Source organism: Charadrius vociferus, unplaced genomic scaffold (genome assembly GCF_000708025.1).
Source record: "Charadrius vociferus isolate BGI_N301 unplaced genomic scaffold, ASM70802v2 scaffold553, whole genome shotgun sequence".
Taxonomy (NCBI): domain Eukaryota; kingdom Metazoa; phylum Chordata; class Aves; order Charadriiformes; family Charadriidae; genus Charadrius; species Charadrius vociferus.
In genome coordinates this window covers 1,421,525-1,444,270 of record NW_009647688.1, presented here as the reverse complement: position 1 = coordinate 1,444,270, position 22,746 = coordinate 1,421,525, and the positions used below count along the sequence as shown (strand labels likewise).

Below are 22,746 nucleotides of genomic sequence, written 5' to 3'. Positions count from 1 at the left end.
CCCTGCCCCGAAATGGGGAACGCGGGGTGGGGGTGTTTGGCAGGTTTCGCCCTCCCTTCCCTCGTGCACGTTACAGTGAATGCGTTGCAGCACGTCTGTGGCGGCGGGAGGAAGCAGGACGTGGGAGCCGCGTGATGGTGTTCAGCGGTTTCGTCCTGTGGAGCGGCACTGACGTTTTCTGTACACTGGAGACGGTGCCGAGAAGTCGTGCGCGTGGCAGCATTGTTGGACTGTACCAGCGATTTGAGAAGTCCAACACAGTGCAGGTGCATCCCTGACTTGCGTCTTTAAGCGAGCCTGGGTAATACAGATACTGTTACCTTCGGTTCTCCGGTGTTGAGATGACTTGTTGCGTGTCATCCAGCCATCTTTGATGATTGGACTCAATGATCCTAAATGTCTGTTCCACCCTAGATGATTCTATGATTCTGTGTATGAAGCTTTCCATTTGCGCCCTAGGTGAAGTGACTTTTCTTTCCTCTTGAGCTGATTAGATACTTATAAATTGTAATTAAACATCACACGTGAAGTCCTGCATACCAGTATACAAAAGCTAAAATGACATTTGCATTGATGGAAAAGGCATGCTAATTTTTCAGAGTGTTGACTTCGTCTGGCTTTTCTAGCAGGACTTTTTATACTGTTAAAGAACTTTATTAATATTACCTTATACAAATCTACTAGCTCTTCTCTCATAGAACTAGTTCTGGCTGCAGCTTCTCCTTATCTCCAGTATATCCCAAGACTGCATTTGGTAAGATCATTGAAACAAAAGAAAGCTGAAGCAAACTAGCTAAATAAATCAAAAAGTATAATCAAGAGGTTTCTTATAAGGTTCTTTCCTGAATGTCTTAAGCAAGTACTCTTATTGGGGACAGCACTGCATCTTAATCTCATTGGCTGTCACTTTGATATTATCCAAGCTCCTTTAACCATGAAATAGACTCTCAATCTCAGTCTGTATTTAATTGCTCTTGTGAATGTGTAATAGACTTTTTTGAGTGTTACACTCACTGTGTGCAGTAGACCAAGGAGAAGATATTTGACAGCTATTGTTTCAGGCACATACTCATCTCTAACATGTCTTCTCCATGCTGAAAGTAGTCAGTGTGTCTCCTAGAATGTGTTTATCTGATTATTATTTTTTTTTGTGAAACATTCTTAACGAAGGTTATCTGTTTCAAATAGCTGCCCAACTTAATGTCCTGTTGTGCTGCCCATAAGGATAGGAAACCATCAAAGTGTTTTAAGTTTACTTAATCTATCTCAAAGCTTTATTTTCATTATTTCAGTCCTGTTTCCTGATAAACCTATGCATTCTGGACTACCAGGAGAACTTTCTCATAGCAAAATACCATTGCAGAACTGACAGCCTGGGTTAGTTTGCAGATCTTCTGGTATACTTCTTGACGATTGCCACTTTATGAGCCAGATCAGCAGGATCATGGTGGTTAACATCTGTTGAAAGACTAAGCAGTCTGGAGGTTTCGCCACAAGGTCCTCTGTAGTTTACACTTCCCTCCTCATGCTAAATTAATCTTCATGAATACCTCTCGCTTAGTTCTGCTAGCTATTGTAAAGTCATTGACTGTCTCCCTTCCTTTAGAAGGAAAAGAGAAACCTACACCCGTGTAAAAGTGCTTCCTGATACTGGTTCTGGAGAAACTTCAGACTGGTGTGAATCATTTTTAATCTATTTTATCTTTGAGCACAAGTATCTATTTAATGTTATTATAAGAATCTTACACTCACTGTGTCCTACAGAATATAGGTAGAAGATCCTCTTTCCGTTTTGTCCTTTTTTCTTCCTCACAATTTGTCTATCCTGATTTCCCGATTGGGAGTGTAGTCAAACCTGTAGGGTAGACTTTGGCTTTCTTTGCCACCCAAATGTAAGGTCTGATAGGAACAGTGGGTTTTAACAACATGGTTTGTTCAGCAGAAAAACTTGAGTCTTTTTGAAGGGGTTAGAACTGCTATGATGCAGCTAAAACTCAGGAGATAATAGATATCTGGATGCTGATTAAGGTACTCCTGGTGCAAATAGCTGGGGCAAGTATAAAGCACTAGTGTTACACTCCTGCTAGTTAGCTTGTGCATTATGAAGGATCAGAAAGAGCCTCCAATCTAAATGGAAAATATACCACTAGGGAATCCATGTGTAATGATATATGTAGGGGTTCCCTGCAGCTTCTTTAGTTTGTGCTTAGATGGGAGATAAAATCATTCTGAGATGCTGCAGGTGACCTTCCGAGGGCTGCATCACTTAAATGTGGATGTGGCTTACGTGACAAGTCCCTTGTTCCACCTGGGTAGCGCTACCATAGCTGCTGCACTGCAGAATGGGTACTGTGGCAGAATGCAACTGAGCTGCAGGGTGTGCGGCTTCTGTTTAAATAAAGGGTGGGTTTTGGTGTAAGGGTTTAGGATGAGATTACATTACATGCTGCATGTTCGCCTTGTGTGGGGGGAAGTTAGATCTGGTAGTCATTGCTTGCTTTTTTGGCATGAAATGTCTCGGGGTGCCATCTTGCTGCAGTTTCTTCAAATCAGTAGTGATTTGAATCCAGCCAGAATTTCATGGGATGCTTTATCTTCTAGGTCTAGTGAGATTGATTTTTATTCATGTAAGTAAAATAACAATGAATTGCAAAAGTAAGGCATATGTCAGGTAAACATAAAGAAAAGATGAAGAATTTCATGTTCATGGAGTAGAACACTGGGAAACACTTATCTTTTTTTATTAAACTGTATTATGAGGATTTTAAGATTCTACTGCTCTAAACTGTAGAAGTATTAGTATACTAATGGCATTGCTGTATAATTAGTAAAATGTGTTCAAATCTGAGACCGGTCTGTAAATAAATTGCATCAAATCTCAAATAGACTTGTGGGATTTGTTCTTATTTTTCTTCTGTACTGTATCAATAAATAGCGAATTTGGCAGGTGAGACGTAGCAGTCCTTCCCTTAGCCAGCCCTGTTTCAGCTATCCTTGCACTGGATGGTCAGGGTTTCAGGATTACGGTTTGCAGCCCACTGAAGAGACGGGTGGTTAACAGTACTGATGCTGGTTTTCCTTACTTTCCTTGTGTTCTCACCTATAAAAAAAAAATTTTTCTAAGATTGTGCTTGAAGACACCTTCCTTTCCTTGTTTAGTGTCTCTTGTATTTTAAGACCAGAAAAAGGATGTGTTACTTTGTTTTTCCTCAAGTTAATGAAACCACCCAAATGTCTAGCCCTTGGTGATTATTACTGTTATTGCAAGTTCAGCTCCATTCTTCCTTTGGAGAACTTGCCTGCTCTGTCGTATTATGTCTGTTTGGAATAGCAATTATGCCACGGTTTGTCCCTGCAAAGTCTCTGGCATATGTGGTCACTAAAATAACTGCATATTTCTGTGCTCAAGTATTGGGAAAGAAAAAGCAGGGGAGATATGAACGATGCGGAAACTTTAAGAATTTAGATGCATGCAATTTCCTGTGGCTTGCGCGTGTGGAGCAAAAGTGAGAGTAATATATAAAAGACTCTGTGCTTTTATAGAAGGCCCGCTGAATTACTTGTAGGACTTCAATTCTTCAGGTTAGAGTAAGCGCGTATGTTTGGCTTTAAATTAGTGCAAAGAAGAAATGGGTAGAAAGCTGTGCTGTAAAGGAGTAGATGGACTGTAGAACTTCTCACGTAGATACAAGGCTGGTAAATGCAAAGGGGCTCACTTGGTTTCTGTTGGACCACCGTTTCTGTTCATGTCTCTAAAAGAATGACTATATTTGTTGAAAGGACCTGTAGGAAGACAGTGTAATTTTTTAGCAGCAAAGCAATGTGGTAAGCTTTTTAGCTATGATATATTATGAAAAAGCTAATTATTGCTAGAGAATGGTAGTGGCACAGTGAAAACAGAATGTGATTGTCCAACTGTGTGTTAAATATACTTCATTGTATTTGGACTTTCACAAGCAGAAGGTAGAAACTATAATTTAGCTTGTTGAAAGCCATGCTCTTCAATGACAACAACACACTAGTAAGTCATTTTATGGAACTTGTGGGGCAAATCAATCAGTCCCTCCGGTTATCTTTACTAACTTTGTATAATTGGGATTTCAATTATTTTGTAACCTGTAGAGGAGTTATCAGTCTTGCTTAAAAACAGTCACTTCAGGAAAGTGCAATTAAAACAACCTGTTTGTTTTGACAGCTTGACCCTGAATACTAATCATGGGGATATCTTACTGGATTATTCGAAGAACCTTGTTACAGAAGAAGTGATGAAAATGCTGATGGAACTGGTAATTCGTTAAAATGTGGAATTAATAACCCAAATAGTTTTGTGGGGTTTTTTTTAAGGTTAACTTTTACCCATAGCCGATTATTCTATACATTTAGCTCTGAATTTGAGAGACTGACAAAGTTAAGTCATCTGTTTACAAATCTTGGCTCTGTTCAATGTCTTGCATTGTCTTTTAGCCCCAAGGTACAAGCCCAGCTTTCAATGTGCAGATCTGTTTCTTGTGCTCACTGAAAAGATTTTTGTCTGTGTAACAGACCAGCTGGCATATGGCACTGTTACTGAGGTCTAAATAAGACATTCGTGTAAAGGTGTAAGAGAAGGTGATGTCTTCTATACCTGCAATTGAAACAATACTTCATCTGTCATGCAGTCTTAGTTTTGAGATTCATTTGCCATTAGATGTATTTTAAGAAATAAGTTTGTGTCATTAACTTCTATTTAGCATGGTGTCCTTATTTACAACCCTTCCTTAACTACTGGTTCAGCCAAAGGCTTAGACCAGATAGGACACAGGTTTTTAGAAAGGGAAGAACTAACAGAAATGGCCATAGCAAAATTACTCTGTTAGTCTTTAATTTAAAAAAAAATAATAAAATTCTAAGCTGGTACAAAGAATGATTGATGAATCCCTGTAGAAGTATGACAAGATGAAACTGAGGAAGATGAATTCATTGCATCTTGGTCATTCAGCACAGAATACTGTGTAACCTCTTAAGGAAATAAACAGCATGCATAAAAACGCTTGCTTTAAAATAAGAGAATCCATTTTTAAGCTAGAATCTAGTGGGTCTTTTAATCTGATAAGATATTTCTTGTTTCACTGTCTTAAGTGGTAAATGTTCACTCTTTAATGTAGCTGGACCTTTGTAGTGCATGTTGCCTTCTTACTATTTTTAAGAGGAATCTATTTTTACATTTCTCAGGCAAAGTCAAGGGGTGTGGAAAGTGCCAGAGAGCGCATGTTCAGTGGGGAGAAGATCAACTTCACTGAGGTAAGGCTATTTCTGTCCATGGTTCTTTCCCTTCTGTTATGCCTAATATTATGGACGTTTGTGCATCTGTGTAAGAAAAGTCTTGAAAAAACTTACTCTGATTGCTACTCTGAAACGGTGAGTGGTTGTACGTTTGCTTCACTACTTACATGAGAAATTTTTACAGCTCTGACAAAAAGACAGAAGAAAATGTGTGTGAATAAAGCTATGCAATCCTCCCTTCAACACACATCTTAATTTTTTTAATTTATTTTTTTAGAGATTTTTGGTGGTACATTGTTTTTTTCCTTGTCTTTTCTTCCCTCTTTTGTAGAGAGGAAGATGAGTTAGATCTTGCAAAGGGCATGGAGCAGAGTATTGCATCCCAGGTATCCCTTACGTGCTTCTGCCTAATGTCAGTGTTCATAAAGCTTAGTAAACTGCCTACAAAGTTTTAGTGAGGATTGTGTAAGACTTTCTGCTTCGGGTTGTTGATGCTACTTATCTTTGGGCACGTTCAACAGTAGAGACCATCTTGGGAAGTTAGCCACCATTTCAGTAAAAGGATGAGTATCTTCCTCTTTTTGTAGGTGTGAAGGTTGTAATTATGGTTAAATCTTCACTAAAACATACAGGAAACCAAACTGTACCCTTTTTCTGAAATTAAAGAAAGGATGAAAACTGGAAACTCAACAGTATAGTGTGATTTATTAGTCTGCCTTAAATATTTAAGTCTATTTAGTATGTTTGAGGTAAATCCACAGAAATCAGTATTTCCTTTGACTTGGTTATTGACCGATTTAGCTGTTGCACAAGCTGTTTGCTTAAAATAACTCAGCAGTTGGACATTGTATTGTTTGTGAATACTACCTGTTTGTAAAAAAACGCAGAGACGGAAATGGATAAAACTTCACTGGAGAAATGGTTCCTCTTCCTTCTGTACTAATGCCTTCAATTCACAGATGTAATTCTAGCTAGGGAAAAAAGGGAGATAAGTCTTAAATCTGCCTGGAGGATTGGTTTCTCAGACATTGCCTCCCACTAGCCTCATGTCACGCAAATTATTACAGGGTTAGCCCATCTCTGACCATATATTATGGAGTTGCTCTTCATTGTCTACATGAGAGCAAATGTAGCAGCTGAAGTCTTAGAACGGTGCAATTTAACGCAGTTTAATATTGTGTTTGGCTTCTGCTGCTAGCTCCCTATTTTGCTACTGCCTTGATACAGCAACTTTATGTAGCAATGAACTGCACAGTGAGTCTAGAAACATCTTTTTCATTATCAGTCAGATGTTGACTTGGAATTAGATTTGATTTGTTTCTTTTTTTTGTTTGTGTAGAATAGCAAATCAAGTTGATTTGGCTCTGGAATATGAGCATGTGGACAATGTGAAATTATGAGACCTTAAAAACAGGGTGCTGTCGAACAGCGCGACTGAATAAACCTAAAGTAATAAGACAGAAGGGAGCTGCTTAATGGCAAGAATGGACTTGTGTGCTGCTCTTGTTCTGATTTAGAACATTTTTTAGCTATTTGTCTTAAGTATTTAAGACTTGTCTGTATTTGGTGCTGCAGGCATTGGCTGCATGGTGTGTACTTATGTGGAAATAGTCTTTATAGTGCGCCCAAGCATGTCATTGCCAGGTGTTTGTCCCAGGTAAGTTAAAACTTGCAGCTTGACACGACACAAAGACAGTATCTTACAAGGTAATTTGTGTCTGACCACTCGTTATGGGAGCAGTCTTCATAGCCCACCCAATATTTGGAAAATACTTCTATTTAACAGTAGACATCAAGTCAAATATGACTACTCTTGATCAAGACAAAGCTTCTTTCAAGCCTGATAGTGAGCAGTATTTACCAAATAATACCATTCCATGGCTGAGTTGCCAAAAAAAAAAAAAAAAAGCCCCTGTTCACCCCAAATTTAAGTGGGTACGCTTTGATAATTAGCAACTGAAGAGCTTTTTCGTATTCCTAGTCAGTAACTGCAAACTCAATGATTTTTGAGTTAGCGTTTGGTATTTAAATCATAACTTGGCAGTTCATATTGTCTGTGTTGTCTTTGTCTCACAATGCCTCTCATTGTAGCAAGGAACAATGAGGTGGAGCGGACTAATTTTTTAATTTGTTCATTAGTATTGACTAACTCCTTCATTCTAAATTAAAGCTGTTAAGCTCCTGAACAGGCGAAATCACAGGCCAGATTTCAGTGCTTTGACTTCTGTATAACTGTGGAGAATTAAAATAATATGGTGCATGCTAACAGATATCTTTTTTTTTTTTTTTTTTTTCTTATAACACAACTACCATCTACATATCTGGTGTGCAGGTGTTCAGGGAATGTTTAACTGTGGGCAGTGGATAGAATAATGTGGCTATTGTATTCCTTGTTGTCAGATGTTTAAATACATATTTGTCTCTTCCTATATCAAATGGACTACTCAGGATAATTGAGGAAACACCAGAGAAAATAACTTTGGCTGCTTGTTATAATTGATTTTCAATATTGTCATTAATAGGAAACAACTTCATCCTGAAGCATGCCAAAATAATTAAGATCACGGAGTACTGAATATTGCTGACTTCCAAACCTTAAACGTTGAATGCTTTTCAAGGGATTTTGGGCTTTCTTTTCAAAGTAAACAAATACACTTTTTGTTTACTTCGCGTATTATATACTTTTGTCAGCCCTCTGCATTGATTCTGTGAAGGGAGAGGGTGATTTAGATAGCTGGTGATGAGTTTGTGTATATACATGTACACACACACACTACTGCTCTACTAATTCCACTTAATCTAAAAGATTTTTAAGTCTTGAAGATTGTACTACCTTCTGGATGAGGCACCTGAGGCCCCTGGGAATAGTTTGGAAATAGCTTCATCAGTTTTTTCCCTTCTTGTTTCAGAACCGAGCTGTGCTTCATATTGCTCTGAGAAATCGTTCCAATGTGCCAATACTTGTAGATGGGAAGGATGTTGTTCCAGAAGTAAACAAAGTGTTGGACAAAATGAAACACTTCTGCCAGGTATAAAGTACCACCGTAGCTTATTTCTCATATATTTGTTCTATACCCAGCCGGGTTCTTACACATGTATTGTGAAGCACTGATTGTAGGCTGGTTCACATGGGTTATTGTGCCCTTGTTTGAGGTTTGTAATAGTTCTGGCTCAAACATGGAGTTGGAGTTGGTTTTAGTATGATTCACTGTTCTCTTTCTGTTCCCAGTTGGGTTTTTCTTTAATAGGCTCTCTAGATCTTGCTCTTTTAGCAGTAATCTTGCATTTGCTTCAGAAGCCTTGTAAATCATTAAGTACCATTCAAATACCGCCTTGTTTCTTCTTGCTAATTTTTCAACTACTTGACTCTATCAAGTAGAAACTGCCTCTTAAAATTTGTGTAAAATCAGGAGAGAGGTCCCAGCTCACTCTCAATTTGATTACGCTCTACTTAAACCAGAGGAATTTAAAGAAACAATTTTAGGTTGGATTCCTTTATGATTCTGTTCTGTTTGCAGCTTTAGCAATGTGAAAGTTTTTTTTGTTGTTCCCTAGTTAAGTACAGCAGTTAACCATTATCTTCAAACATCATTAATTGTTCTTTTATTCTGCTCATCTTTAAAATGTAGGCATCTGTCAGATCAATTGAGGAAATGCTCTGAAGAACTTCATAGAGCACTCTAACAAAGCCAAATTTGTGTGATAAAACTAACCAGTAAAAGCTCACTGAATAGTTTTAGTGTATTTCAAACGTGGCTGTGAGGAACTGGACCTACTTGGTTGCTATTGTCTTACAAAGGTGGTAGTGGCCAGTATCTCTGCCAACTCGTAATTGTTAACCTATACAAAATGAGCCTGGATTATGTCCAGTTCCTAATGGATAAAGGCCAAAACCACAATAACTGACACTAATTGGTCTGAATTTGGTAGTTGCTTCAGATAGTGTAAGAATTGAGTGGCCACAGAAATCCAATGGTCCGTTTTCCACTGTAGAGTTCTTAGCTGATTAAGATTTTAGTAGTGCAAAACACGAGTTTTCACGGGTGTCACCCTCTTTATTGCTGGATGGTTTCAATCATCAGAGCTCGTGAGTATCACGTTCCATGCAGATGTATCTTGTCTGCAAAATAAAAATCATCGCAAGCAGTTCCTCTGGAAAGATTAACAAAGATGCTTGTTTCAGTTGGCTGACTTAGGCAGATGGAATTTTTAAACTATGGGAACATCATCTACAAGCCACAGGAACGGTGTATACTAAAAATGAATTTTCTGTTTGGAAAAACGAAAAGCTTAACTTAGCTGCTCTTCTTCCCTACGGATGTCTATCAGGTGACTTGTAGAAAAATTGGTCTAGAATTGGGGAATGTACGTAGAAGGGGGTGCGATACTAGAAATATTCCTTTTGTGATTGGAACAGAGGTAATGCATAGGTTGTACATGATGGACAAAATTCAATGCTGGGTTTTGTTGTTACTTGATGATTGTAACTTTGTCAGAACTCTCAGTAACTGTTAAAACAGCAAGAATAGAGCAGAAATGTGTACTATGTGCAGTTAAGGTGAAGCCCAGAAATAAATTTCAATGCAAAACGTACATGCAATAGAAAAGCTTTTCTATGTTTGGCTTGTCAATAAATGTCTGTCTCCATGGCTTTATTCATATTTTAATGTTCTTCCAGTTTACTTAGCGAATTGCCTCTAATTAAAGGTGCTTAAAGAACCCCTTCACATGTAAATATTTATGGCAAGTAGTTTAACGCCCAAGACTTTCATTTTTAGCTTGATTTCTCTTGCCTTTGCCAACATTCTGTAGTAAGTACTATAGTAGTCCACACAGAACGAGAGTTTGATCTTGCTGTGTGCTTTTAAATACGTGCATTAGACTTCTAACACTTAATGAAGTGTCATCTTAGACATAACCAAATGTTTACCTATGAAGGTAGCTTTGAGTGTAGGCTTTAAATTCTAGAAGCCTGGAAGTTGTCTTCAGAGACTTTCTACAGCAATACCTGAAAACACAGCCTACTCCCGGTGTTAGAATCACTCGCTTCAGTGTAAGGATAAAATGGTCATTACAACTCTTCTCTTTTTTTTTTTTTTTTTTTTTTTTCTTCCTCCACAGAGAGTCCGTAGTGGTGAATGGAAAGGGTACACTGGAAAGGCAATTACCGATGTGGTCAATATTGGGATTGGTGGCTCTGACTTGGTAAGCTCCTGACTTGTATACATCTTCCACACCTTTTTGTGTGTGTGCATGCTTGCAATGAAGGTAAAATCTAATTGTTATTTCTGTCTAGGGCCCTCTGATGGTAACTGAAGCCCTGAAACCATATTCCAAGGGAGGCCCTCGTGTTTGGTTTGTATCCAACATTGATGGTACTCATATAGCCAAAACCCTGGCTGAGCTTAAACCAGACACTACGCTCTTCATCATTGCGTCAAAGGTATGTCTAATACAAGCACTGGGGTGTGACTTTGTCTAACTGTAAAAGATTCAGACAGAATAGAGGTCTGTCCAAAGGAAGATCTAAATCAGGGACTTCTGGTGTGGACTATTTCAAAACAGGCCTATTGTGATTCATCCTAAACTTGCAGTACAAGTTTGTGTTGCTACTGAAATACTTGGTGATCCGGAAGTCGAGTGCTGAAAATGACTTAACCTCAACAAATAAGAAACATGAGCAGTTTCATGTTGTCTAGGGTGTATTTCTCAGTCAGTGCAAGTTTAAGCTTTATTCACAAAAGTTTATTTTACTGTGCTTCTCTGGGTGGAATGTAGGATCCTATGTGGTTATTTCTTTGAAATTCAAGACCTTACTGTCTCATTCCTGACTTCTATTTAACGTTGCTTCTGGTCCTTCGTCTTAAGTACAATACTACTTGTTGACAGTGTTCTGGTTTTTGCATTCATGAATTGCACATAGTTTGGGAATCTTCATTCTGTTTTAGGGTAATATCAAAATACCTTCCCATAAATAACTTAAATACTGTGTTCCTAAGCTTCTTTAATTACAAAGAGGTAAAGATAGGCTGCTGGTAGTTTAGAAGGTGACGTTTATTTCTGAATACGGACTTAATAGCTGCCTTCTTTTAAGTCTTGCCTTGCTAATAGCTTATTCTGTAAACATAATTGCTAGCTGCTACCTTCCTTTGAGGAATGCTTCTGTATTAGCAGAGGAAACTGATGAAGGCAAACTCCATAGTTATGTAACTTGGGTTGCCTTCATTTGTAAAGCACAGTAGAACCTTTTTGCTGTTGAAGACAGAATCTGCAACAAATGAACATGTGTGTAATGCTGGCCTTGTGCTACGATGGTGCTCATTATCTTATCTTGGCAACACTGCAGCTGAGCAACAACTTATGGAATAATAAGGAAACTTCACAAAGTAATACTAATGGTCACTTCGAATAATTGAGTTCAAGGATCACGGTTCAAAGGCTTAGAAGACTGCCAGATTGAAAGAGTAACACTTCCATTTCTGTTTGCCAGACTTGGAAGAGGATGAATGGCATTTTTTTGTTTTCCATAACAGGCTTGTGTTTCATAATGAAATATTTTGGGAGATGGGTGAGAGTAGGTTGAATCTAGTGTTCATCCTTAAAGCTAAATTTTGATGGTTGAGTAAATCAGAATGGTTGTAGATGTTTGCAAAACTGCATGACTGAACTTCTGTGCACACTTCGTGAAGCAGGAAAATGTTTTTGTCTAATCAGCATAACAAAATTATGGCAAGAGTCTTAGCAGAAATGCGTGTTCCTACATGAGAAGTAGGAATTGAAGAACAAGAGGACAATCCAGCTAGGTTATCCTGTTTTGATGCTCAATTAGTTCCTTTTCAGTTGAATGGTGAAACTTCATATTTAGTGAAAGACTAAAGTGGAAAACTTTAGTCTCAAGGTTTTGCATAACAGTTTGGGGGAGGGAAGGTAGGAAATGGGGAATAATTATTCCAATTCCAGGTGTATGCTAGTTTAGATAGGTAAATCTAGCAATGCTAGTCATTACTGGATTGATAAGCTTTTTTTGCTGAAATCTGGCAGCAGCTGTTATTATGAACATCTAGAATCACTCTGCTCTGATTATTTGGAAGATATGTTTTAGCAGCCTGAACTTATTTCAATTTTAAGAACAATGTTTTACATACTTCCTTGTTCTCTGATGTGCAGACTTTCACCACCCAAGAAACTATCACCAATGCAGAAACGGCCAAAGAGTGGTTCTTGCATGCTGCTAATGATGTAAGTCCAGTATGTTTAGGTTATGTAACAGAATGCAACAGCTTTTTGGTGTGCAGTTTCTCGCTGGTCATTTTGTGTGCTTTGGAGCAGAGCCAATAGCTGCCCAAATGTAAGCTGTATGGCTCAGCAAATGCTGTACTTGCAACATTTCAGTGCTTCATGGTTAGTGACAGGTTATATTTGATCAAAGTGATAAAACCGCCAGTTTTCATTATAAATAGTTGTCATGCGTTGTTCCCCCAAATCCTGCCTGCTAAGTAATAGAGTGTAGCATCTGCATTAGAACTGGCTAATAATTTGGTGGAACCACTGATACAGAAATCCAGGAATATGGTGTCTATGTGGCATTTCCTTCCAATTCTTGGTAAATCTTAAAAAAAAAAAAAAAAAAAAAAACCAACAAAAAAACAAACTAGAAATGAAGCTATGGTTGGAGTGAAATACTGCAATTTCTATGGCAGATGGCTGTGCTATGAATAGAAACCATGCATTTGGCTCATTCTCTCCTACTTCTAACCTTTAAAAGAAAAAAGTGGAAGCTGCCTACTCAGGTAATTAAGGTGGTCTTTAACCTGTTCTAGTCACGGTAGCTGTACTTAGTTTGAAAGCTGGGCTTTGAAATTCCTCGTTACACTACTGTTGCAGACAACTCGTCTTTGTTGACCAGAACAGTTACTGAAAGACCAAAGTCTAAATCTGGAGCTTGAGATTTATCAGTACTTCAATTGTCTTGATGTTTTGACCCCAGCCAGAAGGGTAGCGCATGTACAACAAACTCCATCTGCTCCAAAGTGGTGGTAGTGATGTTCCAAACTGATAACGTACTCTTAAGGAAATAGTGTGCCACTCTGGCAACTGCTTCCAGAGGGTTTCATGAGAATGTTATCAGAATGTTATCTTCAGAGAGGCATGCTGCCAGATCCCACACTGAATGTTCATAAGATGATTTCAAGTTGATAACGCAAAAATCACTGATAGTCAACAGTATTTGTTTAAATGTAAATGGTAGCGGATCAGTTTTATGACCAGAAATCAAAATAATTAACATTCTAGATCTAACAATCTGTTTATTTTTATTAAGCCTTCAGCTGTGGCCAAGCATTTTGTTGCCTTGTCTACCAATGGTGTAAGTATAACAAATCTACTTTATTTTTTCCTGTGTACCTTTAAGATGGCTTCATTTTAAAATCCAGTAAGGAAGCTTATCTTTTAAGACCCCATTATGTGAATACCAGTAGTTAGCCTTCATCTTGAAAGGAAACACTTTTTTTTTTCCTACTGAAAATAAATTAATCACTTCTAGAGTAATGAACTGTAGCAAGATTGGACATTCATTAGAGATTTGTGCTTTTTCTGCTAGAGCTTTAAATCTGAAATAAAGATCTCTTGGACTTGAAATGACTGTCCTGTTATTAGTGAGTGTTACCTGTAATTGCTTAAGTGTGTGTGAATGCAGTTGTGTAAACAAATATTACTCTCCTAGACTCAGCTACGTGCTGAAGTGATGCAGGTAGCTTGTGTAAATAATCTGTAGCATATGATGAGTATAATGCACCCTGATATGGTGTTTCATGCAAAAGTATGGAGTAGAAAGACCAAGCAAATAGAAAAAGACTGCAATAACTGAGAGGCTGTGGGGATACGGTGGTGTGAAGTTCCTTTCTTCTAGTCTGGTTCTGTTAAATGTAAACTGGATGTCAGTCCATCTCCTAACTATATTGCCACTTAGACTGATCAGAAAATGAGTGCGTGTCAGTGATTTTATTTGAGACTACTGAGTAGTGATAGCGATCTCCGGAAATGAAGGTATACTTTTTTTTTTCTGATGGATGCTATGTATTTTTAAAACAGAGCATGTAATTGGGGAATTGTGTATTTAATAAGAACCCGACTTGTGTTTTCTATTTGCTAGACAAAGCTTTTTGAGAATGTTGGTTTTACTTATGGTGTTCTTACATGTCTTTCTATTCTAGCCTAAAGTTAAAGACTTTGGAATTGACCCGGAGAACATGTTTGAGTTTTGGGATGTAAGTAAATGTGTAACATTGTGGTAGATGTTAACTGTTAGAATAATCTAACTTGCTTCAGAAAACATGAACTAAATGTCAGGGAACTGCCAAAACACTTAAACTATAGTAGTTTTTTGCTCTGTACTGAAACGTCTGAAAACTCATAACTACAGGCAAATAGAGAACATGCCAGGCAAGCAAAGCAGTCTTGTCTCTTGGTCATTCCATTAAAATCCTGCAGTCAAAGGTCTGAGCAGGAGCCTTCTATATTCTTGGCTGTCTAACCAGCTGTTGGGTAACAGGAGATACAAGCCTTAGCTTATTCCTCTGTGTAAGTAGTTATTATAAGCTGTGACATTTGACTGTTGGGGTCTACTGTATATAATCTAGGCCTGTAAAGGTCAAACATCAGAAATGAGAGCCTAACTTGATATTTTGTAGCAGATGCATATTTTAAGTATACTGCCCTTAGTCTTGGCCCTTACACTTAATCAGAAACAGGTTGGCTTATGTCTCATTGACTATGGGCCTGACAAACTAGATTTTAAAGCTGCCGTTTGGAAACTACCTAGAGCGTTGCCATTCCGTAGGTAGTGTCATAATCTTGCTGAAGCAGGCTTTACCTATAGAGGAGCGATATTAGGAAAGCAGTGAATACAACCTGCAAATTTAGTGTTTGGAAGTGAACTGGAATTGTCAAGGGATCTCCTTCAGCAGATGTTATTTAGTCAGACAAGTGGGATAACTTTAAAGTATCAAAAAATGCATACTTAAGGATTCATTAGGGGGTACTGTAAGGTGCAGCTTCCCTTGACCACGCCATATAATGTGTAGTGAATTAACACCAGAAAAAATACTGATTTTTGCTGAAAATAGTGTAAACACATATTGCTATTTCCTAATAGTTTGAATAAGTGTGAATTTAAAAGCCTTGCACTTCTGTCTAAACGAATCTCTTGTTTTCAGTGGGTTGGTGGCCGCTACTCTCTGTGGTCTGCCATTGGTCTCTCCATTGCCCTGCATATCGGTAGGTATTCCTGTGATATAACAATGCCAAGAATTAATCTGTTTGCTTTGGGAATATAACTATGGAAGGCATTAATAATAGTGGATTGTGGATCAGATTTGGGGCAAATATTATTTTACCCAACCTACTCTGAGTAATTGGATGTTTGTACTAAAAAACAATCTGTAATGCAATGGAACTGTTGAGATTTTAGTACTGTAAATGCAGTTTGGAAGTTACCCATACTTAGGCACAAATAGTGAAATTACATCTCTTTAGTCACTTGCATAGCCAAAAGTGCCTGATTTGTGTAAAGCTGTGTTGGTCTTGAAAATTAGACCTTGTAGCTGACATTCCTAAGCTACTGAAGAGTGGGGTATTTAGTTCCTATGAGTACGTACATACTAAACATCAGAATCCTATGTCTCCAGTTCTGCATGCGAGCTCTGATTAGCATTGTTAACTATCTCCTTCTCCCATTACTTCCTTTTGCCACCAGTACTTGTTCTTCTAGGCTAGAGGGCCTGGTGATACAGGAATGCTGTTTCTATCTGCAGTTGATTGTGGAGCAAACATAGATCTTCTAAATTGATCCCCACCTACCCGTTGTATTGTTACGGGGTAGCATTGGCATTTCTGATGCAGATCTCAAATGCAGGTGGAGAGTACACAGTGAAGTGAAAGAGCTCTAAGAACTGGTGTTTCCTGGTGAGCAGGCTCTTCAGCAGCCTTGCATTTGTTCCCTCATCACTTCTTTCAGATATTTGAAGTCTGAAACCATAATGTCATTTGTTTCTCTAAATAAAAGCTAGAATTCCCTTAGACTGAGGTTAGAAGAAAAAATACTGGTTTTGGTGTTTTTGGAATGATATGAATAGGAGTTCTCATGTGTAGAAAAGCCTATGTGAACAGCAAAATAAACTTCAGCCAGGCACTTACTGTTTTGTCTGCAATAAACGGTTCATCTCTGCTGTCAGACAGATTTGGTGCTGAGTGCTGACATGCCAGTCTCTCTGCGCTACTTGCTCTGGCATCCTTCATCTCCCAAAGCTGGCTTCAGACCATAGGTAGAGCTGCAGCTTTGACTGCCAAACACTTCCTCTCCATTTTTCCATATAGGAATCAGGATTTCTGGCTTTGCAGGAAAGGATGGTATTAGTGAAACTACTCGTCGGTGAAAATAAATGGTGATTTAAATACCCTAATTATAGAGCAAAGAAAAATTGGGTGAATTGGTAAGAGAACAGGGAAGGGGCAGAATGAACCTTTTCCTTTGAAAAGGCCTTGTTACCGTTGGTTCTCCTCCGACCAACTAGCCTTGCCCTGGTTTTTTGGGGATATTGCTCCCACTGTGGCTGTGAAGTGACTAAGGGTTCAAACTTGCTGAAGACTATGTAGCCTTAATACAGAGCCTGGTTTCCTTCCAGTTGCTCATTCTGCCTGATTGTGGATTTTCGGCAAAGGTTTTTGAAGTATGTTTCATGGAGTTGGACTTGCTCTGAAGTCCAGGCTTTAATCATAACATCTAATACATCTGTCTTACGGGATGCAAATTTCAGGAGAAGTTAAAGTGCAACTTTAAACTCAATTAGTAGTTGGGAGCCTTGCTGCATACGAGGAATCTCAACGGTTTTATGATTGTCTCTACAAGAAAAATCAAGTTTGAGTTGTAATAGTAAATACAAACTGTCTTTCTCCGTTGTTAGGTTTTGACAACTTTGAGAGCCTGCTTGCCGGAGCCCACTGGATGGTGAGTGTGGGATGCCTATTTTGGATTCGCTCCTCTTAACAGAGTTGTTAGTAAGATAACTGAAGGCAGGTTAGTTTCTGAAGTTCAGCTCCCCGTGTCCTCTCAATGCTTCTAATAAAACAACTGTGCTTGGGAAGCTCATTCTGCATCAAAACAAGAATAAAAACAACGTAAGAGCTGAGAGTGATGACGATTGCTTTATCAGAAGTGTAATTCTTTTCCTTTGTCTCACATAGGATAATCACTTCCACACTGCCCCACTGGAGAAGAACATGCCTGTTCTGTTGGCCATGCTGGGCGTCTGGTATATAAACTGCTACGGGTGTGAAACCCACGCCCTTCTGCCCTATGACCAATACATGCACCGCTTTGCTGCCTACTTCCAGCAGGTAAGGCTCAGACAGAGTAAAGGTTTTAAGAGGCAAATGTGCATGTATGCATCTGTCCTGGTTCTAGAACCTGAATACATGTTTCTACGTTAAAATTGCAATCACTTAAATTCATGTAATCAAGGGCCTAATGAGACTGGTGCCAAGATTGATATCAACTTACCTGCTCAGTTAATTTAGAGATTTATTTTTTTTCTCACACCTCCATTATCTTGGTGTCCATAAATTAAGCAGCTATATCCCTGATACTTACAAAATTCCATAAACAAACAGCACTCATTCTACTTGAAGTATGTGTGGAAACTGTCGTTCAGTGAGAAAGGTGATGCTGCCCTTCTCTCTCTTTTTTTTTTTTTTTTTTTAGGGTGATATGGAATCTAACGGCAAATACATTACCAAGAAAGGCTCTCGTGTGGACTACAGTACTGGCCCTATTGTGTGGGGAGAGCCTGGCACCAACGGGCAGCATGCTTTTTACCAGCTCATTCATCAAGGTAAACTGGAACTATTCAGTACTTTGTTTTGGAACTAAATTCTGAATGACTACAAAGCTGCAAGAGAGTCTGCAGAATTGAAACTGGTGTAGAGGTTGGGCTCTTACCTGGTTAGACAAGATAGAGCACCATAGCAATGGTATACTTGATTAGTGGCTTTAGAAGGCTACAAGAGCCAGGTTTTAAGTCTATAATAAAGAGGGTTGAGGGTCAACGAAAGCTGAAACTACTGCGCTGTATTGTCACTCCCCCCTGCTGTTAATAAAAAAGGCTTTTTTTAAAAAGCTTTTTAAAGTGGCTGAGTCTTCCAGTAACTCTGAAAATGGAGTGAGAATTGAAGATTTGCTAAGGCTTTCCTGTTGCAGGGTTATTAATATGGCTCTTCTCATAGGAACTCGCATGATTCCCTGTGACTTTCTGATCCCAGTCCAGACCCAGCATCCAGTCCGAAATGGCTTGCATCACAAGGTAATAAGTTCTTTGTCTAGGCACCTATGTTTTCTTGTGGCTGAAGGCATTGAAGCTTGTACAGTATTGCAGTGTGTGAGATTTCTAAATGTGCCTTTGAAACTATACACATAGGCTCTTTGAACATTCACAATAGGTTTGAAAATATCTAAATTATAATTACATGTAATACGTAATACAGTGGTATTTTTCTTCCTGAAATTGCGGCCACAGTTCTTAAGGCAGATCAGTGGTGTCGCCTCTTGGCCTACGGAGGCTGGAAAGAGTTGAGCAATTAAGTGTTTGGAGACAAAAGTCTTTGTAGGAATTGTAGAGTGTAATTCTTGCAGAGTAGGAAGAAGCAAACTCTCAGAGCTGACGAAAACTGCCTCAGAGATGCTGTTGCAAGCCTTAAACTCTAGGACAAAATTTAGTGACTATATTAGCAGAGCTAGGGTGATAGCCTTCTACACATAGATATTTTTTAACCAGCCCATTTTTTTTAGTGTAATGTATCATCCGACTAAGGTTTTTCAGTGAACCGTGTCTAACAATTAAGTTCCATAGAGAGAAACATGTCCAGGTCTACTCCTTATTGCCTACTTAAGAAATAACAGGTTTCCTCACTAAATTTCAGTCTCATAATGATTTCAGATTACAAGTGCTATTTAAATTGTGTGATAGTGTGGGGGTTTTTTTGGTCAAGTAACACCCAAGTATAGGTGAAAGTTTTAGAACATGACTTTGCAAAAGAAAGGGAGAAAAGGTTTCATTTGGCTGTAGATACAGTAGTCTGTCTTCAATGTAACAGGTAGGACAAAATCACACACGAGTTTGCAAGCCAACGTTAGGCAGAGAGTAGGAAACTGAAAACTTCTACTGTATTGGGAGGGATGGGTGTGTGATATGCTGATTTGAGCCCTAGGTATTGCTATTCCAGCTAAGGAAACGGTACCTTGAGTTGATGTTTTCACTGTTACCTGCTAGATCCTTTTGGCCAACTTCCTTGCTCAGACTGAGGCCTTGATGAAGGGAAAGACCGCTGATGAAGCTCGTAAGGAACTTCAAGCGGCAGGACTGAGTGGAGATGCTCTGGAGAAGCTCCTTCCCCATAAGGTAAGCCGACTCTGGCACTCCCTGGTTAGATAGCGTCTGTGGTGGTGGGGCCGTCATGTTGGTCACTGCTCGGAGGAGTTTGGTAATGGGGCAGTGCCCTCCGGTGGCTGTGAAGTGCTACTGTCTTGGCGGCCGTGAAGGGTGTGTTACAGGTTCTACCTTGTCAGCTCTCGTGGGGCAGCCTGTGAATGGCACACTTGCCAAGGGTGCTGAGCCTTTTGGGGCATTTCAGAAAGGATGAGCCCCATGGATATTGACCTGTATTGTGTTTCTTCCTGTAGCTCACAGTAGCCAGTAACGGTGCTTTGGAGATAACATTTTGCCATTGTGTTTGTAATAAAACATAACAATGACACAATTTTATGGTTGAAATTGTTAGTCTTTAAAGCTTTCAGGATTCTGTATTTGCTGCTAATACAAATAATCCAATGTGGGCTATAAGGAAAATCTAACCCACAAGTTCCTGATGTGAGTTTTACAACATACTGGATAACAATGCAACTCTTGTTTTGAAAGGTCTTTGAGGGAAATCGACCAACCAATTCAATCATGTTTACAAAACTCAATCCCTTCACTTTGGGAGCCATCATTGGTAAGTAAATAGATCTCATCGGTGAGTGCTTTATTAAGACTTTCTGATAAAGTTTATTAATAAATCTCTTTTTCTGCTTATAGCCATGTATGAGCACAAGATATTTGTTCAAGGAATTGTCTGGGATATTAACAGTTATGACCAGTGGGGGTAAGTCTCCTTGATCTGTTTCTTGTATCCTTATTGACTGTGGTATTCTTTAATCTGAAAAAAAAGACAATTTTAGAGAAAAGACAATGGGGAAAAAAAAAGTGTTACAGTTAAAGCAAATGATTACAGGATAGTTTTAAATAAAAACAGATTTTCTGGGGATAAGTCACTATGAATCCGTGTTCAGCCATGCATGATGATTTTGTAGGTACAACTTTCAGGTAAGGACCTTTGTTTAGTTTGACTTCAAAAAAAAAAAAAAAAACAAAACCACAAACAAATACTGTGAACGCAGAAAAGTGCCAGTAATAATGAGTAAAATAGTCAAGCAGGCTGAATACATGTTCTGACAATTAGAAAGGGAAAATAATTTCCCTTATAAAAGGGAAAGAAGAATTATTTTATCTCTAGAAACGTTTAGTAAGCAGTTTGAGTGACATCTGTTAAACAGAAGACTGACCAGCTTTTAATTTTCCTATGCTGGAGATACAAGAACATTCTTGGCGGATGCCTTCGTATATAGGAGCCCCAGGTGTAATGCAAGGCTGCGCCTGTGGCTGTGCTCATGGCAGAGCTCCATGTGGAGTACAGCTTTATAAGGAGTTTGTCCCTTTGTCACTTTCAAAACCAGAAGACTTAATCAGGAGCTAATCATGTTCTTTTTAATCTGTAGTAATATTAACTGTACAACATATTGTATGAAGACTTATGCAGGAGAAAGGGGGATTGGGAAATAAGTAAGATTTTTCAGGTGATACCTGCCTATGCTGTGAGGGGTTATTTGGAAGAGAAAGTTTGCGCTACAGGCCTTGACTAGCAGTTTACACTAAGCTCTATTCTTAAAGGCTGAAAGCTGGGTCTTTGTATGTGTTTTCTTAGAACTATGCTACCACGGCAAGTTCTTTAACTAAAATACTGTAGTAGAAATTGAAAATGGAAGACCGTCTAACAAAGGCTGATGTCTGCTATAAACTTTTGAATCGGGAGTGAGCTATGAGCTTTGACTGCAACACATCAAAATGTCAAATGGCATCCAAAAGTAACTATGCAATATGGGGATGCTGTAGAACCAGCCTAGTTTCCTGCAGCTGTTGGAATATCCTAGGTTCTTACCCTGTCGGTGGCTGTAACTCCTGGATAGCAGGCTGTAGTGTTGGGGAAGGCTTCCAGGCCTGCAGCTCAGCCGTTTGTCCTGGTGCTCCAGATGGGTGTGCGGAGTGATGTCATGTTCAACAGCGAACGGTAGCAAGCTGAATGCACTCTGCGTTGGGGCAGGCTGTGTAACACAAAGGAGTACTGAAGGGGAAAAGACTCGACTTGACTTTTAAACCAAAACTTTCTCTCTTTAGACATCCTGTAATTTGAGAGCTGTCTGTTCAGCTAAGCAGCTGTGAGAACTCCAGTTGTTCATGGATGGCACTGAGTTGAATAATAACTTCATCAGTGATTTGTGACGGGGAAGAACATTTGTCATAGTGTTCACTGTCAGGTTGCTTTTTACTGATGCCTATTTTTAACATCAGTGGCTTATAATAAATACTGTAAGTTGTTAGCACTAATGCTGTTCTTCTTTCTTCTCCTTTTCTTATAAATGCAGAGTTGAGCTTGGAAAACAACTTGCCAAGAAAATTGAGCCTGAACTGGAGTCAGATGCTCCAGTGACCTCTCATGACAGCTCAACAAATGGGCTCATCAACTTCATCAAAAAACACAGAGCCTGAAATGAAAGATTTGGAGGACATCGACAATCTAACCACCGGATACCCAAATCTGTTGTAGTTGTGCTTTTTTAGCCACTTCTAACAAAAGTAGCACTTTACAGAAGTAGCTTCCTCACTTGTTGCAGTTAATCTCGTTGCGTCAAGTGTTACAGATGAAAACTAGTTTTGTGAAACCCAGAGATCGTATAGTTGCTTTCTATTTTTGTGGCTGTTAATCTGTAAAGTGCAGCTGGTATGTTCCTCAGTTCTTATCCCTCAAATTCCTTAAAGATGATCACGTACTGATATTAGAAAATAAAAGGTATGATGGATGAGTAAAACTTCTTCACTGTATCTCCAAAGTGCAGACCGAGTAACATTTGCCTCGCTGACTCTGTAAGGTCCTTTGAAGCCAAGTAAACAAACTTCTGTCTTTTTGGACTGGTTCTGCTGTAAGCTGGAAACTGGAGTGTGTTCAGAGAATCAAACCTACAGCTGTAGATTGTTCAGCTTGCATGGTTTGATGCATTTGAGCAAGATACGGCTTTTTTCAGTGCTACTGTGAAAAGGAAAGTTTACTAATGTTTGGTAA

The 22,746-nt window shown here is 38.9% G+C and overlaps 1 protein-coding gene across 1 annotated transcript in view; it reads left to right on the top strand.

Moving 5' to 3' along the window:
• GPI (glucose-6-phosphate isomerase) overlaps positions 1 to 22,521 on the top strand; it is a 43,460-nt gene extending 20,939 nt beyond the window's left edge. Inside the window, exons 2-18 of the mRNA XM_009881405.1 lie at positions 4,196 to 4,286; positions 5,212 to 5,280; positions 8,172 to 8,291; positions 10,384 to 10,467; positions 10,559 to 10,705; positions 12,430 to 12,501; positions 13,583 to 13,627; positions 14,475 to 14,528; positions 15,477 to 15,537; positions 17,223 to 17,266; positions 17,503 to 17,655; positions 18,020 to 18,149; positions 18,541 to 18,617; positions 19,584 to 19,712; positions 20,229 to 20,304; positions 20,388 to 20,454; positions 22,052 to 22,521. Coding sequence (XP_009879707.1) covers positions 4,196 to 4,286; positions 5,212 to 5,280; positions 8,172 to 8,291; positions 10,384 to 10,467; positions 10,559 to 10,705; positions 12,430 to 12,501; positions 13,583 to 13,627; positions 14,475 to 14,528; positions 15,477 to 15,537; positions 17,223 to 17,266; positions 17,503 to 17,655; positions 18,020 to 18,149; positions 18,541 to 18,617; positions 19,584 to 19,712; positions 20,229 to 20,304; positions 20,388 to 20,454; positions 22,052 to 22,175 — 1,543 coding nt within the window. The 3' untranslated portion in view covers positions 22,176 to 22,521. The remainder of the gene's footprint in view (positions 1 to 4,195; positions 4,287 to 5,211; positions 5,281 to 8,171; positions 8,292 to 10,383; positions 10,468 to 10,558; positions 10,706 to 12,429; positions 12,502 to 13,582; positions 13,628 to 14,474; positions 14,529 to 15,476; positions 15,538 to 17,222; positions 17,267 to 17,502; positions 17,656 to 18,019; positions 18,150 to 18,540; positions 18,618 to 19,583; positions 19,713 to 20,228; positions 20,305 to 20,387; positions 20,455 to 22,051) is intronic.
• The last annotated feature ends 225 nt before the right edge of the window (positions 22,522 to 22,746 follow it).